The sequence below is a fragment of the Xiphophorus maculatus genome, chromosome 15 (assembly GCF_002775205.1).
Source record: "Xiphophorus maculatus strain JP 163 A chromosome 15, X_maculatus-5.0-male, whole genome shotgun sequence".
In the NCBI taxonomy this organism is placed as follows: domain Eukaryota; kingdom Metazoa; phylum Chordata; class Actinopteri; order Cyprinodontiformes; family Poeciliidae; genus Xiphophorus; species Xiphophorus maculatus.
Window position 1 is genome coordinate 8,634,942 of NC_036457.1, and position 15,122 is coordinate 8,650,063.

The following is a 15,122-nucleotide window of genomic DNA, read 5'->3' on the forward strand; positions in this document are numbered from 1 at the left end:
TCATATTCAATATGTCTGCCAATTATATAAAATGTAGCCAAAACATTTATTTCCACTTGTGTTTTGAAACCAGCTGTAGTACTGTTGACTGGATGCAGCATTAATCCCCAGATTATTGTTGGGGTTTTTCAAGTGATCTGATCGTTTTCAGAAAAACCTTTAGTAAGCAAGAACGTCACAAAGTTCCTAACTTTGAAAATCACCTTTTATTGTCAAATCAGATTACTTGAAACTTCTTAATACAAAAAGAAACTCTTAAAGAATATCTAATCCAAAATGTTGATATCTAAATGAAACCAGATGCTATAAAAATGGCAATACTCACACTCCAGAGTGGACTTGGATGGAAGCGGTGTTCAGCGGGATACCAAATGAGCCAGTTTCTATCGTATCATCATGGTACGGTGTCACTCTCCCCCGGCCCTCTGGCTCAGTAAACAGATCAATGTGAGGGATGCTGTAATCCTACAGAGAGAGCAGAGGAAAAAATCAAACATGTCAATCATCTGTAGCAGCCAATGCTAAATCTTCAATAAATCCTCCCAGTGAAAGCAAATCAGCGATTAACTCATTCACTTATATGCTCTGAAATATGGCCTGAATGTCACATCAGCTATTAAAGGGTACATGAGTTGAAAATGAAGTAAAGTTAATGAGTGTACTCACCCTGACAGCAAGTCGAATTGAGCCTATGGTAATCGGTGGGCCATTCTGTTCAGTTTGTGGCTCTGCCCACATATTTTCTAAATCTAAATCTAGTCCACCTTCTTCCAAGGCGATGGTGCGTCCCTGAAAGTCAGGCTTCTCATAGAGGATCCAGCTGTAACATGAAAACAGTTTTGTTTCACACAATAAACACAGAAAACTCAACTTAAGGAATAATAAAGGAAGGATATGAAAGGTTTTAACTAGTTAAAAAATAGAGAAATACTCTTAATATTCACTGGATGCTCACTCTCATATCTTTTGTGCAAATATAAAAATTGGAAGCCTTATAGTTGCTAATTAGCTTAGCTTGAATAACTTTAATTGCATCTCTAAGCCTCTCAAGAAAATGCGTAATAATTTCCTTGATTAATCCTTTCGCAAGATGAAGTGTAAAATCAACAAATGGTAGAGAATGAAGATAACCTCCCCTTCTGTAAATAGTTTAATAAGATTGCTTTAATTCTTCGGATTTGTGTAAGATGAGAGAATGTTGAATCAGTTTGGCTCAGTGTGCCTGCAGAAGGTCACATCTGATTCTTTTTAAATTGCATTCTTTCTGTTTTCTTTATTTATTTAACAGAAGCAAAAACAATTCATTTGCATCTACAAATATATTCACTTGTTCAAGGATGCAGAAACTATCCAAATAGTAAAATGGATTCACAAATTGTTGTAGGAGCCGCTGTTTTTGCAGCACAATATAGTAATGCTAATCATACCCAGCTGAACATTAGCACAATACTTTTTAATGTGCCTTTTTTTTTACCCCCAATATTGTGCTGGAACATTTAGTAAAATTACCAGGAACACAACTCTGATTATAATTTCTGTTTTATGTTTTAAATAGATCACATTGTCTAGAAACGTCTAATTAAAAATCCAAGACTTCGTGTTCTCCCAGACTACAAATATGAGACACAGGACCAATTACCCCTTGCCACTGTTCTACACGAGAAACACAAAAGAGCATGTATTGCAAGTAAGTCAGCGATACCAATAATTCTGCTAGGAAGAGTGACTGCATTCATGTGAAAAATATTGGCTTAATCCACTATTTAGGAGACTGAAACTGCCACAGGAAACAAAGATATAAATACACGAAATAAGCAGTAAAATCTATGTGATAAGATCTTAAAAAAAAGAGAGTAGTTACCAACGATGAAATCCAACTTCTGATATTTCACCCAATTAATCCTTTGAGACACCCTAACTTCACCCTCACAAAATCGCTTGACATTAATTAGAACTACATCTTACGGCACATTTTCAACTGAAGCTATTTATTTTATGCACACTTACCATCCCCTCACAACCTTTACAGATATGAGAGGCGAAAGCTCCAGAGAAGAAGAATCTGCCATGTCCCTGTAAATCTCATGCGCTTGGCCACTGAACTGAGCTTTTTCAAACAACACCATCTGCATTGGAGACACAGAGGGCAGAATAAAACATTCCATCACATTAAGCATGCCGGAAAATAATGGGGAAAAAAGCATCCCTCATTAAATGCTTCATAGTAAAACAGGATTTATTGAAAGCAGGCCGATGTACCGATGTTTACTCAGGCTAAAAAGCCCATACAAGCATGCAAGTAGGGCATGCTGTTAATGTTTTGAGTCACTTTAAAGGAAGTTATTTGCATGTTTGTGCTAGTCTGACAGAATTTTAAAAATAGTCAAAAGCAAAGAATTGAACCACAAAAATGCTCTCTCTTGGGAATAAATGTTTTTTTCTTATTACTTGCTTCCAAAGATCTTATAAACAACTATAACAAAGCTCTATTTTAAGTCAGTGGTTCCTCAGTACAACAGAAGCAGAAGGCAAGAGAATAAGTATGCTGAGCACCAGGGGAATAACTGGCTTAGCTGCAACAGCTATTATGAAGTTATATACTAATGAAGATCCTACACTCATGCACTGTTAGCAGTATAACATTTCATAATGCTAATCATACCCAGCTGAACATTTGCACAAGACTTTTTAATGTGCCTTTTTTTTACCCCCAAGAACGCTATATGAAGAACAGATGTTTTCCCAAAAACAAAGCGTTGTCTATTGAGATTCCTATCTCCATCTTGTTTCTATCGAGCAAAGGTTTTGCCTACTGTACCTTTCCAGGGCGTTTATGAAATCCCTTGACAGCTATTTTCTGAAACACAAAAGAAAATGGGATTGTGAGAAATACCATGAAGCATGGCAAACATCTGCAAAATGCAAAGCATGCTAATTAATGTAACCTTGCGCAGCTGCTCCGTGTCTGCAGATTAACCTGACCTTTACAGATTATTTATAGTCTTTTGTGAGTACACAGCTCTGATTTCATACTGAAACAGCACACTTCTGGGCAAATTTGCCAAAAAAACAGAGTAATGCATGCTATGAATGCTACAGGAATGCTTTAGAACTGATGTGAAATGTGAAATTCCAACCAACAAGACCAGACTGAATAACTTTGTGGACCATAATTCTATAATAACCCACTGCTCAGATTTGCAAACAAATGCATAAACATGCCTAAACGTTTGGCTGTGGAAAAATGTGTGATTCAACAATTACCCACGACAAGCCTCTGTCATCCTGAACATAACATTTTGCATGGATTCATGTGTGATTACAACAAAATTATATTGTTCTTTCCAGGAGAAAACCTAGAATCTGGTCCAAAAATAAACTCAACACAAGTATAGCTAAAGTTCTTGTCTTTCTAATTGGCTGGGAATCTAAAATCTAATAACCCAAATTTTAATGTCTCAATATCAAGCTATACCTCAACAAATAATAGGTTCTCTGATGCACTTAACTGAAAATTCAGATAAGGATGGGGATAGATTCACTGGGGCAAAAAAGGCCATGACAGACCTGGAGATTGATCAATCTCTTATAAAAATTGCTAAAATGCTTTATTGATTTACCTATAGGTATTTACTGTAGATTTACACCAGTAACTGTAAAGAAACTTCTGCTGTATGTGTAGTGAAAGTGGTTTCAGCCTTAAAAGATTACCAAAATCCTCATTAGTTGAAGAAAATATCCTTTATTTATAAAAACAAATGGGATACAGGAGAAAGTAGTACAAAGCAGAGTAAAAAAAAATAGAAGTAAAAGATCCCCTCTAAATAACACATGCAATCTTTTGGTTTTATTTCCATAAAAGCCATAGGAGCAGCAGCTTTATGGAAATTGTAGTAAAAACAGTATCTAGCTCACTATGCCAACAACTGAAACTTGATACTTCTAACTGTAGAGAATGAATCTGTTGCACAACACAACATAGCATCCTGCAGCAGCATGCTTGTGATGTACTTACGGTATTTCTGAGAGCCTCGTGTGGTTGGGACAAAGGCTCTTTGGAAAGATGATGAGCGTGTGCAGTTGGAGGAATCCCAGGAAAACTTGGAACTGCAGAGTCAGGAAGCACCAGACCTGGTTTTCTAACGTCCTCTGCCTTTCCTCCAGAAAGCAGAGATGCCATTTTCCCTGTTAGCTAAGAGATAAAATGATATGCTTTTGGTTGATTCTTTGTCTCACTGCTCATTCAAATGTTCACAGATGACTTTCTACTCAAACAATACACTGAACTTCCCGTTTCAGCTTATACCACTGCGTCACTATTTTAGTTTAGCTTCGACAGCAGTGACATTAGAATATTTTTCATTCAAACTGAAACTAACCTCAGGTTTGACTTGGTCCAGTCCTAGTACTCCCGGCACAGCTTTTGCTTGATCCTGTGGGAGGTGCTTCTCTAAATAGTCAGGCAGCTTGATGTCGTTAAAAGCAGGAAGTGGAGGACTTGAGTCACAGACCACAGTCTCTGCAGTCCGGGTTTCCTCTTCATTCTGCTTGGCTGCTGTTTGTTTGACTGGAGTTGAGTCTGTCAGGCTTGGAGGGGCCGGCTGGGGTGAAGTTAGAGGACTGAGCTTGGGGGGTTCGTTAGGCAACACGCTGTCTGAGCCGGTGCCTTCAGCCTGAGTCTGAGCTCCATTCCGCTTACCTCTTAAGAGAGAGGAGGTGAGACTGCTGAGAACCGAGCTCCTCTCCAAGCGAGACTTAACTTTTATTTGATCTTTTTCTTCCTTTTCTTCTACCTCGCCCTTGCCAGCATCCTTGTCCCTGAGGCGAGAGTGAGAATCAAGGCCACCAAGCAGCAGGCTCCTGTCAGCAAAACTCGCCCTGGCGGGTATCAGGCCAGATTTTGCATCTGCGCTCTGGAGCTTGGCTAAAAGGCTTGGAGTTGTTTCTAACGTGAGCTGAGTCTTCTTCCTCAAGCCAAATGTGAATTCCTCAGGGTCAAATGACTTCTCAAAGCGGTCTTCCTTAATGGCCGGCATCGCAAAGGGAGGCTGGGGGGTCCGAAGGTGGTTGTGCTTACGAGGTGGGAGGGAGAAAGGGGTGCAGAGCTTTTTAATTTTTTCAACAAAATCATCATCATCCAGCTCACCAGAAGTATCCAACAGGTTGCTCTCACTTCCAGAGGAAGTCAGTTTTGCCTCTGGGACTCTCAGCTTGTGCTTGGGAACATCTACATCTAGCCAGCTGGATGGTGTCTCTTGCTGTTGAAAGGAATTATCGTTCTTAAGATCCCTTGGCAAATTCAGTTTCCTCATGGATGAATGCTGAACTGGGTCTGGGATCAGCTTATTAACCTCTGGGGGGAGAGGAGCTTTTGGAGTGTGACTCAATGTGTCTTTCGCTGGCTCCTTTATGACTTTGACGAGTTGTGAATGTGAGGAGATATCACCATTAGCAACAGGTGAAAGTTTATTTGCTGGGAGAGTGATTTTTTTCTCTGCTGCATTTTCTGTTTTATTACCTGTCAAGTGAAGTGTGATGCTATCAGTGGGGCTCCGAGTTATTTTCTCTGCATCTTTGAGTGAACAGACATCAATACTACTCTCCGTGCTTGTGTGAGTAAGAGTGGGCTTCTTGAATTCTGTCAAGTTTTCTTGCACGGATGGCATAGTGGTTTCTTTTTCCCTGACATCTTCCCTGGGCCCTCTGCCTAATGTAGACTGATAGTCAGAAATACTAAAAGAATTTTTAGCAGTTGAATCTGTCTTTTCCTTGTATGTCACATCAACCTGAGCAGGTGCCACCAAGAGAATGCCATTAGTGCCTTTTGCACTCACTCCCTCATCTGGCATGGCTGCTTTGGTAATAGGTTCTGACTTGGACAGCTCAGGATCATTAGCTCCATGTGTACATGAGTCATCAACTGGATTCTCAGATTTTTCCACAGATACAGAATCGGGCTTGGCTACTCCTGCCACCAGCTCACTTTGTATTCCAGAGCTTTCTGAGAGTTTTGTTTGTGACTCAGGAGGCACATTTGTGGCCAACTCTGCCTTCTGTGGCTCTTTATCACTCTCTGTTGCACTCACAGCCTCATTAGTCTGGGTGATTGTACAAATAACAGCTTTCTCTGGAGGTACAGTCACCGCCTCACTGGATTTTTGTGTATCATCAGGGAGGGCTGATGATCCAATGGTATTGTCTGACATTTGACAGGTTGTTTGTGGTTGTTTTGATTTTTCAGAACTCTGCTCCTTTCCTAAGATACTTTGCCCACTGTCTGAAATATCCCCCTTTGCAGAGGTTTTGTCTCCAGGCAGAAGCTGCTGGGTGTTTTCTGTGTCTCTCTCCTCTGTATGATGTAGATTTCCACTGTTCATTATTTCTAATTTATCCACATATTCAGTCTCAGCTTGATATATCAGTGCTGTGTCTGTGCTAGGAGGAAGCTGGGTTTGTTCTGCTTCTTCTTTAGCTGCTGTGCCTTCTTCCTGTTTACTTGTTGAGTCGAGCTGCATTGATAATTCTTTATCTAATTTAGGCTGCTCAGCAGATAACTCCTGATTTGCTGCAGGTGGTGTCTCAAGATGCTGTATAGCTGAAGGAGGTGTTGAGAGAGAGGTGGTGGAAATTTGACTCCTGTCCTCTGAGGAGTTTTGTCTGTCTTGTGTAACTGTAAGGCTCTGTTCTTCTGATTTGTCCTCCTGCTTGGGTACAATTTTGGCCTTCTTATCAATAGTCCCTTTTATTTCACTGCTACAGCTAGCAGTGTCAGGTTCATCTCTGTTGACAGGTGATTCATCAGCCTCCTTTGATTCATTTGTGAACTCATCCTGTTCATTTTCTGTCAGAGTCTGTATTCCTGAAATGCTTCCAGGGAATTTTTGAGATGACATCAATTTTGGAAGTTTTTTGGGGGTAGAGGACATCTCCTCTGTATTTTCCACCTCCTCTTGTTTTACATCAGAACCCTTTGGTTGTACTTGTGCATTTGGGCTGACAGGACTAGCTGCTTCTTTATTTTTTCTTCGTTTAGACCGGGAGCTTGTTCTGCTTGGGCTTTTGTGCTCTGGTGTTACGTTTTCGGTAGTATCTGCAGAATCTCCTAGATCATCTTTTACAATAGTGCTTGAATGTGTGACTTGATGTACATCCTTTGCTTCTGTTTCGCTAGCTTTAGAGTCTATTTGTTGCAATTCTTGAGGGGGCATCGGTACCCCTGCAGCAGAAATATCCTGCACATTTTGATTTGATGTTATCTCTGACTTTGCTTTGGTTTGAATTGGCTCTTTGGTATCAAGTTTATCTTGAATTTCAAGTTCTGACGACTTTGATACTGGAACTGTCACAGAGGCATGAGATTTTATAGATGTTCCTTTTACAGGCAGCATTTGAGTCGGTGCTGGTTTTACTTGTGATTTTGATGGTTCTGCAAATTTTCTCATTCGCTCCTTGATGGTCATTGGTTTCTCACTGTCAGCTGACCCAATGCCCGACCTGGGGCTGCCGTAACGTTCTGCAGATTTTGACCTCTGCTCAGACAAAAGGAAGTCAGTTTTAAGCCTGTCTGAGACAGATCTGGTTGGGGAGACATCAGCACTTCTTGGGGTCTGGAAGGTCTTGTTGACACTCCCATCTTGTTTTTTCTGCTCAAACAGGTTGATTTTATCTGCAATCCGACCAGCAACAGGTTTGGGCTCTTGAGCAACTGTCTTTGGGCCAGGGACACTGTGCAAAACAAAAGGGAAACATTTGAAATATTTAAAATAATGCAGCACTTAAAGATAACTTACTTAAAACCATATACTTTCTATGAACAAGTAATGATTTAATCTTGAGGGAATATCCTAATCACCCAAAGATTTATCTAACCTCAATTTAGATCTCAGCTACACTTTTACAAGTCCAATCCTAAAGCTCAGGCCTGAACTTTGTATTATGACTCACACCTCTGTTTCTCTGTGGATATACCTGAATCAATTCCCACACCGTTTACCTGCTCTGTAAATGTCTGCGAAGTGACATTTAACAAAAGTATGCAAGTCAGTCTGAATAGTTAACCCTTCACCTTCCAATCAACTGGTGTATGTGGACTGTACAACTTGTAGTTACTTAAAAGTTTGAACTTACCTTGCGTCAGTCTCTGTTTTGGGCTTTTCTTCTTCTGATATCTCCTTTAATGTATTGCTGAAATCCCGCTGATTTGCTGTAGTGCTTTGTTTTGGTTTAAGAGGAACATTTTTTGAAAAAAGCTTAACTTCACTTTTGGAAACCTTAATACTCCTGCGTTTGGACTCTGGTGTCTCGGTCTTCCTCTCTACTTTGTAAAGGCTCTCATCCTCGTCCATGTCTGCTCCCACTTCTACCTCGCCCGTCTGGCTGGCTGCAGAGTCTGAGATTGAGTTCTGGAACTGGTCCAACTGCTTGACCATATCTGTGGAGGAGAACTTGCTTTCTCCTCCTTCAGGTGAGACCTGTAAGGAGGGGGCTGGCTTGGAGGAGGAGTCTGTGGATGCTTCTTTCAACTGAGTGCTTGGACTTTTGCCCTGCAGACTGTCTGCAGAGTTACCTGCGGGAGGGAGTCCATCTGCAGATTGAGTGTTTCTGGGGTTTTTGCCTGTGGGGCTTTTTGCTGTGGGGCTTTTGATTCCGTCTCCTTGAGAATTTTTCCTGACCCTCCTCTTGCCTGAGTTTTTACGGCCCATGTCGTCTGCCTCTGTTTGCTCAGCCTCAGTCTTTAACCACGAGTCTTTGTGTGTTTTGAGCGACACTCCCCCTAAAACACTGTAATAACTTTGTTCCCCGGCAGCCGGCCTCACATTTTTCTCAGCGTTTGCTGGACTTGAGCTGGCTGCTAAATCAAAACTCTGTGATGACTTTGGCTTCCGAAGTATCTGCAAGCTCTTTTTAACAGTTTTGCAAACAACTTCCTCTCCCTCACAGATGTTCTGGCCACACTGAATCACGCTAGTCTCCTCCAGGTACACATGGAGCTTCCTACCTGTCTGAGCCTGTGTTTTTCTCAGTGCGTGTGGCTGGGTGTGGGCCTGGTCAAAGTCCCACGCCACTCCCCGTTTAGACGAAGACGAGGGATGCGTCAGATGACTGACATTCCTCTCAGGATTCCCACTTGCTGAAGGAGCACTACTGTTCTCCTCTGTCTCCTTGCCCTGCCCTGTTCTCTGCTTCCACCTCTCTCCAAGCTCCCCCTCCTTTGCACCACCCTCTCCTGTCTCAGTGCTGCACACAACTGAGTTGTCTCTGTGGGCAGACTGCGTGGCGTCCCTCTCTTCACAAGGGAAAACCTCTTTAAAGAGGCCAAGTGAACTAATATCCCTCTCCTGCCACTGTCGCTCTTCTGCTCGGATTTTCACAGAGTCCTCGCTCTCGCGATCACCGTCTCTTCTCTGCGTGAAACCAGAGGCTGAGAAGTCATTTCCATCCAAGCACTTTGGAGAATTTCCCCTCCATGGAGACAGCCAGCTGCCAATACGGCCCAAGACTCCAGTACTCGGCTGCTCCTCAGGGCTCTCAGACTATAGCGAAAAGCAGACCAAAGCGAAAAGGACTTACTAAAATATCCATCTACAAATATATCAAAAATGTTGCAACTATTGATACAACTTAAATAATAAAATACATTCTCAAAAAATCTAATAATTGCATGTAACTGAGCACATGCCAAACTGTCTATCACCAAAGTAAATGTGCAAGCTTTGGTATTTAAAGTCAACTAAGTGTTATTCAGAGATATGTTTAATGCAGCCATTCATCTCTTAGCAATGCAAAGACATGCAGTGGTGCATGAACCTGTACGCTTACCGTAGAAAATACCATATCATTGAGAGTCTTTATGTAGGATGTGAACATGATTTTGGTTTTGAACAAAAACTCCTACAGAGCATAAGACAAACACAAAATCATTCCACCATAACAAAAAGCAATAAGAAAGAGTAGACTTATTAAAAAGGCAAAACGCCTCATTAAAGTGAGAGCTCATACCTGACTTTCTAAAATATGAAGTCCAGAATGTCAATACACGATAAACTCACCCTTAATCCTTGAAGAAAACTTTTCTTTCTTTAATGCAAACAGTTGTTAGACAGTCCATGATGGAGTCTCCACTAAAGGGTAACTGATGAACATCTTACGTTACTCCTGTTTGTCTCCAGTCGAGCATCCCCAAACTATTTGAGTGCTGTGTCAACGCGTGTTGTTAAAAAGTTCTGCCCCCCTCCGCCGGAGCGCCAGAGCGTAGCCCGGTGCTTCGAATGATGCATTCAAATGCTCCTCCGTAATTTTTATACATGGCAGTTATTTAGGAGTGAGTCATCAAGTAATATTTCCACGTCAGCCGCCCAATTGCGTTTTCATTTTGGAGTTCTTTGTTAGTGTGGTTGATGGACAACTTTTAGTTTTATTTTTGATTCAATTAAATGGCTAATCAGTTTTCAGATACTTTCAAGTAGTCTTTTTCTCTAGTTTTAATCTTATTCTTATTATGTTTATATCTAATTCTAGGTGGATTATTACAAACTATGTAGCTCTATCATTTTCTCTATTTACAAGTTTTTTTCTGTTTTTAGAAGTATTGTCGAAGATAACACTTCGACTCACAAAACGCACAAAAATAAAACAAATACATTTAATTTAAACAGTATTTTGCAGTTTCTCATAAAAATCTGTATGAACACATTTACATCCTAATTGTTCTAAATCGTAATATAGCATAAAAGCTTTGTTATTAACAATTGGTTAAGCTAGTATTTAGTACATCGATCATTGGTAGAACTCGGGCTCTCTTTACTGTTTGTTTTAAGAAATGCTGGTAGGCTGCTGCTCATTTTTAGGCAAATATGAACTGATTTCCACATCTCATATAGAGCTAATAACCACCAACAACCAAAAACAGCATTTGTCCAAGCTATTTGATTTTTACTTCATGATAAACGTTTCAAAATAAAAGTGCACTTGAGAGAACTGAAAAGGATGACAGTGATTGAAGAAGAATCGAGGCTCCAAAGCTGTGTTCCATTTTTCTACTGAAGTAATTTTAATCTTGACATGACTTAAAAATAAGTTAGCCATGTTCTCAAAATTAGAAAACCAGTGAGATTTGTTAATTTACATAGTAAGGAACCTGGTTAACTATGGTTGGCAAAACAGCATGTAGGTCTCACAAACATTGGAGCAATATGATGTTATATTGGCTGTGTGAAAGATTTAATCTGTACCAAATTGTCAAAATCACAGTTCTTTCATTGCTCTAAAAATTTTATTCTTTTTAGAGCAAAGTTTCAAGCAGTCTTGAAACTTTTAAACATCTGAGTTAGTCTAGATGGGGTTTATTGGCACATTTGTTTGTTGTTGTTTTTTGTTCCATCCATCTGTCCATCCATTTTCAGTACACCCTTGTCATTAGTGGGGTCGGGAGGGGTGCTGGTGCCTATCTCCAGCTAACGATTCGGGCAAGAGGTGGGGTACACCCTGGACAGGTCTCCAGTCTGTCGCAGGGCAACACAGAGACAGACAGGACAAACAACCATGCACACACACACACACCTAGGGAGAATTTAGAGAGACCAGTTAACCTCACAGTCATGTTTCTGGATTGTGGGAGGAAGCCGGAGTACCCAGAGAGAACCCACGCAGGCACAGGGAAAACATGGAAACTCCATCCCTGGGCCGGGAATTGAACCCAGGACCTTCACCTTCTTGCTGCAAGGCAACAGTGCTACCAACTGTGCCACTATGCAGCCCTTGTTTATTGTTGTTTATTAAAAATAATTGTAAGAAGAAAGATGTTTGCATAAAATGTAAAAAACAAAATCAGCTTTATGTTTTTCTCTAAATGCAACCTTAGTTTCTGATCCTGCTTTTGTGACAGGCACATTATGCATATATGACTAATTGATTACTAATTGCATGGTATGGCAAAGCTATTATGTTTTATTGACCCAAACTAGCTATGTAATGAGCATTATTAAAAAATAAGGTTGTACCTGAACCACCAGTGTTTGAGTCAGATCAGACACTTTTCTGTACAGAAACAAAACATCAGCCCTCACGTTTTAACAAATTCAAGAGAAGACAGGATAGTCTTATGAAGTGCCACCTCTCAGCTTTGAGAAGAAATCAATACAGAAATATAGCTACAGAAGACAGAGCCCTCCCCAAACTGATTTCTAAAGACAAAAACCTCACGTCTAAATCAACTCTGAGTCACATGTAAATTTTTAAACTATGAAGCAATTACAGAGACTCTAAATGTTAATGCTTAGTTCGTACTTCAACATTCCATCTGAATGTGATGACGCACGGAAGCAGAGAAACAGTCTGGTCTACATCAGATCATATAATTTGCATTAGTGTTGTTTGCAGGATGTTTATTGTTCTGGCTGAGAAACCTCACTGTTCGGTCTGTTCAGTGCTTTGTACTGCAGCAGCAGAATGAAAATCAAGTAAGCCAGTCCATTAATGAATTAGTGTAACTGACTGATGCTTCATGAACCCAATATAAAGAGTTAACATCAAGAGTTGTTGTGCACCAACACTGGTCAAGTTCTTCCAGTATGCATTCATGCAAGGTAACATAACTGACATGAACAATTGAAAACTGAAGTTTATATAACTGTATATGGAGAACTGCTTGACTGTTCTCCATAAACATGGACATGGTTTTGCAGAACTGTGTTGCAGCGTCCTTCATAGTTTCGATTGTCTTCTCTTTGTTTTCGACAAGAGGCTTTGAAATCATTCTTAGGCTTATTGAGTTTGCTCAGTTTTCTTGTGCTAAGATAAAACTTTTTTTTTATTAATAAATGTTTTGTTGTCAGACTCAGAGTAAGATTGGATAGTCCAAGGTGTATGTGCTAAACTCACCACATACAGCACATTGGTCTTCATTTTGCATCCGACTGAACAATAGATGCAAATGTCTGTCAACAGCACAGGGAACCTCTATTTAACCTCACTTTTGGCCATACAAAACATCCATTACATTTGCGTCTTTTAAATACTTAGCTGTTTTTGATATTTCAAAATCTAATTTATTAAATCAGTCTTGTGCAACCTTAAACTAATACAGTGCCTTGCAAAATTATTCATATCCATTTACATTTTTCAGATTTTTTATGGTACAACCACATACTTCAGTAACTTTAGTACTTTATTGGAATTATATATGATAGCATAAAAATAAAGTAGCGTATAGTAAAATGAAAGGGGAATAATATGTTGTATCCATAATGTATCATTATCATAATTTTTACAAATAAAAATCCACATAGTATTCATATTCGTATTCAGTTGCAGTCACAGCTTTTCTTTTGGGGTTTAGCTTCACGAAAATGAATTAATAGAGTTCAGTCATACCGTGGTATAAATTTCTTCACAACTTTTTCCCTGGCCTGTCTGTTATGCTTCTTAGTGTTCATGTTCATGACGCATTATAGTCTCTAGTTTTGTTCAATAAACCCCTAAAACCTTCATGGAATGCTGTATTTTTACTGAGAATACGAGAAATGGCGCAATATTTACTAAGTAAGCGAATTCTGAGGCTAATGTGTTGGGTGGTATTTATTTGGATTATTAGAATAAAAGCAGCTAGACATATTTTCACATTTTTATTTGTAAATAATCTTCATTCTTTTTGTCCCAATAAAACACCTTCAAGTTTGCGGTTGCAATGCAGCCAAATGTCAAAATTTGGCTGCATTGCAACTGCAATATTTGGCAATATTTCTGCTTGACATTGAAAATTGCTGGTAACAAAAATGTCTTCCAGAATGCCACTGAAGGGAGCCTGAGTACTACCAGTGATACAATTCAGCTGGCAAACTGTGACATGTTATTAAATGTCAAAGCATTACATGCCTGGACAAGTAAAAACCTCACATAAATGTCAGCGCTCTACAAGCCAAGATAAGAATGCAAGTTCAGACCACTCTAGTAGGTTTGATCATACCGATTAAGATGCAAATGGAGCAAAAAATAAAAAGAAAGATAAAAAAAAACATGGACAAGTCAGAATAAGCATACTTCTAAAACTGGTTGCTTAAAAGTGAAAAGGGGGAATGCATTATGGTTCATGGTGTGTTATGTGAACATATTTCAAAATTCTGACATTTATTTGAACAAGCGAAGGCAACAGGAGGCAGTGTCCAAATTAAGCTTTCCACCGGAAATGACGTAGGGACGGTGTGACTTTCAAAGCCTGTAGAATTCGGCTTCTCTGTTTTTTCAACCTCTGGTTGTTCAGGTTTCACCATGCGGGTAGCTCAAGTCAGTCTTTCCATGCCCGAGGTCGGGGGAATTAACTCTTAACTTCTCATGTTTTACGTGAACTGTAGTGCACTTTTATATAAATAAAAGATGTGTAAGCGGTAGCTTGCATTTTAATAAGGATTTATTTCTACCTTGCAGTTAAATTCGGCGACTACAGGTAGAGATGGGAGTGGTCTTGATCACTTTTTAAAATTTTCATTCCTACATTTGAATTTGAATTGTGGATTCAGGTGTTTCCAACACACACGACTTCGTATGACTGCATTTAAATTGTTGCTATAAAATAGACCTTTTCACTTTTAAATTCGGTCTAAGGAGCCCTCGGAAATTGTGACGAGCTCTCGAAATTCTGCTCAAAGAGCATCATTTCCGTCAAACAAAGAGAGCGGGCCTGAAACTTTACAGTGAAATTAGATTGTGCAGACCTCAAATAGTTTATCGACCGAAGCGCTCACGAAAGCCCCTCTGACTTGCTCTCCTATATAACCATCTTACTGCAGACAGAAAGTCAGTTCTTACCATGATTAGAGTGTCTCTGTTGGTTGTCCAGTGAATAAACCGGTCAGATGCAGCCTGCTGCTGGGGAACCTCCTGGGAGTGAAGCTTCTCTTTGAGGTAAACTGTCCCTCCTCACACAGAGTAGAGGAGCCTTATTAATATTTCGTCGAGGAAAAATAGGAAAAAAAAAACCTTGTCTTTGCCAAACTGATGTCATTGTAGAATTATATTTTCCCCCAAAAGGCAGTGAGGTAGTAACTGCGGAAGAATCTGCCCCGGCCAGGTAACACACCCCAGGGCATACTGACACCTTGACGCAGCAGTTCGATAGGCGGTTTGTT

General features: G+C 40.0%; 1 protein-coding gene across 2 annotated transcripts in view; it reads right to left on the bottom strand.

Moving 5' to 3' along the window:
• Positions 1–15,058, bottom strand: part of LOC102230755 — a 33,825-nt gene extending 18,767 nt beyond the window's left edge. The window contains exons 1-9 of one of the 2 annotated variants that reach the window (XM_014474414.2): positions 10,050–10,269; positions 9,820–9,891; positions 8,128–9,533; positions 4,380–7,725; positions 4,016–4,192; positions 2,819–2,857; positions 2,008–2,126; positions 667–820; positions 326–465 (exon numbers count right to left, since the gene is read on the bottom strand). In XM_014474414.2, the coding sequence (XP_014329900.1) occupies positions 326–465; positions 667–820; positions 2,008–2,126; positions 2,819–2,857; positions 4,016–4,192; positions 4,380–7,725; positions 8,128–9,533; positions 9,820–9,867 (5,429 nt within the window). In that variant the 5' untranslated portion in view covers positions 9,868–9,891; positions 10,050–10,269. Of the gene's footprint in view, positions 1–325; positions 466–666; positions 821–2,007; positions 2,127–2,818; positions 2,858–4,015; positions 4,193–4,379; positions 7,726–8,127; positions 9,534–9,819; positions 9,892–10,049; positions 10,270–14,802 lie in introns of those variants that run through there. The other variant, XM_023347593.1, reaches the window with a different exon arrangement.
• Between the last annotated feature and the right edge of the window lie 64 nt (positions 15,059–15,122).